Here is a 2,500-nt window from a genome sequence, read left to right on the forward strand (position 1 = left end):
GCGGTGGAGGAAAGCGATTCGACTGCTCCTCTAAGAGACCCCAAAGACTGGAAGTTCCTCACGGTGAGAACGGATCAGGAGCAAAGCAGAGGAATTCGTTTTTTCTCTTTTTTTTTTTTTTTTGCAGCTTGTGACTGTTGTTTTTGTTCTTCTTCTAGTTGCCGATCATCATGGTCGTAGCTTTCTCCATGTGCATCATCTGCCTGCTCATGGCCGGTAAGATCTGGGAATCTTTACACACACACACACACACACACACACACACACACACACACACACACACACACACACACACACACACACACACACACACACACACACACAACATCAGGGTTCATTCATCCTGCTAATAATAACTGTCAGGCTGAAATATGTGTGCTCTGCATGTGAAACAACACAAACAGGAAGTGAGGACGGGCACTTCAAGCAAAACTATTCGAAAGTCACTGGAAGTTATTTGAATATAACACAAACAATATTTGCCAGCTCATCCGTCTCCAGTGACCGCTTGTGATCAGATCTCACTTCCTGGTTTCTTTTGGAAACACAAAGCCTCAAACAGCTTCATAAGCCTTTAAAAAAATATTAGAAATGAGGATCAAAGCAACAATATGTCACCCTGTTATTAAAATCTTAAAAGTAAGATCCTAGTTAGAGTTGCCGATACACAACAAATGTAGTTCCTCTCATGTATGTGTGCTCTGCAGGCCGTGCAGAATCCTGCACTCCTATTGGTCCTGCTATCTGACATATTCATTATTAGATAGATTTAAATTGTCCCGACTGACTCAGTGTGTCCTGCCGCCCCCCCCCTCCAGGTGACACATGGACCGAGACTCTGGCGTACGTCCTGTTCTGGGGGTCGTCGAGCGTGGTGACGGCCGGTCTCATCCTCTTTAACGGTCTGGACTTTGTCGACGCGCCGAAGCTGCTCCAGAAGGAGAAGCTGGACTGAATGTGTGCGTGTGGAAAGCAGCTTGGCCCCGGAGAGCTCACCACCTCTTCATCGCTCTACGCCCCCCAGCAGCAGCATCATCAACATCCTCCTCAAGGCTGGAGCCTTTACTGAAGGATGGGGGATGGGGGGGCACCGGGGCTGGCCTCCTGCACTCTGACGGAGTAAAGACTGAGATTTAGAGTGCGGAGGTCGGCTGCTGTCCACACAGCAGCGTGTACACGTGGACAGGACTGTCTGTCTGCTGGTTTTACTGGAACCTCTGACTGTGTTTTACTGGATGTCACCGATCTGACGGCCGCCGACGCCGAGGGATCAGATCAGCTGCTGTGATGTCACAGATCAGCTGCTGTGATGTCACAGATCAGCTGTTAAATGAATTACTGTATGAACTCTTCTTCTGACTTCTGGTTTTCTTTTTTTGCCATCTTTCAGTTTGTCTTTATGTCTCTGGTTTGGGTTCAACATATTTCAAGTCTACATTTCATCTGGAGGAGGAAAGGGTCCAGAAAGCTGAGAGGAAGCTTTCCTTGTTTTTCCTAAACCTCACACTGGACTTCATCAGTGTGAATGGTCCATTTACTTTATCGTGTCAATATCAGGAATATATGTGGAAGAAGAAATCCTGGATTTCGGGACTACATGACTAAAAAAGGCGTCTTCAGTCTTTAGCCTGCGGCAGTGACACAGAGTGAAATGACGTCAACAAAATCCTGAAAGTCCGGCTGCAATAAGTTGTTGTTTTAATCCCTGACAGTCTCAGATTGTTTCTCTTTGTGTCTCAAACATTACAGAAAGGATCCGTACAGAGAAATAACTTTTAGTTAGAGAGGAAGATGATTTCTCTGTTCGATCACTCACAACAAGTGCTGCCTCGGGGCAAGGCGAGTTTATTAGGGCGCACTCACACTACGCAGTTGCTCATGAACTCTTCTTCTGACTTCTGGTTTTCTTTTTTGCCATTTTTCAGTTTGTCTTTATGTTTTTTATGTACAGAAACTCTGGTTTGGGTTCAACACATTTCAAGTCTACATTTCACAACGTGGACATGAAGTATAATCGATGCCAGCCTTCCATTATCGAGAAATCCTGGGATGGCTGAATCGGACTAAAATGACTCAAAATAAGCCACATAGTGAGTAAAGGAGCTGTCTGTGTTGTTCTCTGATGTGCGGACACAGACTGGAGCGTGTGTCCCTTTTATTTATTTTTATTTTTTAGTCCGCCTGTCTTGTAAACTGCATGAGGTAACCGTGCTCAGGCCCGGTTAGTCCTGGAGCGGTGTGAGTGCAGAGTACGAGATAACTGGGCCTAGTGTGAGTGCGCCCCAAAGCACATTTCAGGAACAAGGCGACCCAGGTTTAAAAACACTGAGATTCCTTATATTCATGAGGAGAAAATCATCAGAATACTGTCAGTGTTTTACAGAACATGTAAAAAGGATGTCAATGCAGTTTAAGACTTTTATAAGGTAACTAAAGTAGACATAACTGAGGTCACAGGTCAGTTACAGGGGAACACCTGCAGCTTTAAAAAGCAGGTGAG

At 45.4% G+C, this 2,500-nt stretch overlaps 1 protein-coding gene across 2 annotated transcripts in view; it reads left to right on the forward strand.

The window, feature by feature from the left end:
• Positions 1–2,500, forward strand: part of LOC132983291 (phosphatidylinositol-3-phosphatase SAC1-B) — a 17,702-nt gene that overhangs the window by 14,679 nt on the left and 523 nt on the right. The window contains exons 18-21 of one of the 2 annotated variants that reach the window (XR_009674827.1): positions 1–63; positions 159–216; positions 819–1,237; positions 1,268–2,500. The exon at positions 1–63 is cut by the window's left edge and continues 30 nt beyond it; the exon at positions 1,268–2,500 is cut by the window's right edge and continues 523 nt beyond it. Coding sequence is in view for 1 of the 2 variants with exons in the window: in XM_061049553.1 (XP_060905536.1) it covers positions 1–63; positions 159–216; positions 819–955 (258 nt within the window). In the remaining variant the exon portion in view is untranslated. Of the gene's footprint in view, positions 64–158; positions 217–818 lie in introns of both variants that reach the window. The other variant, XM_061049553.1, reaches the window with a different exon arrangement.

The sequence above is a fragment of the Labrus mixtus genome, chromosome 11 (genome assembly GCF_963584025.1).
Source record: "Labrus mixtus chromosome 11, fLabMix1.1, whole genome shotgun sequence".
Classification (NCBI taxonomy): domain Eukaryota; kingdom Metazoa; phylum Chordata; class Actinopteri; order Labriformes; family Labridae; genus Labrus; species Labrus mixtus.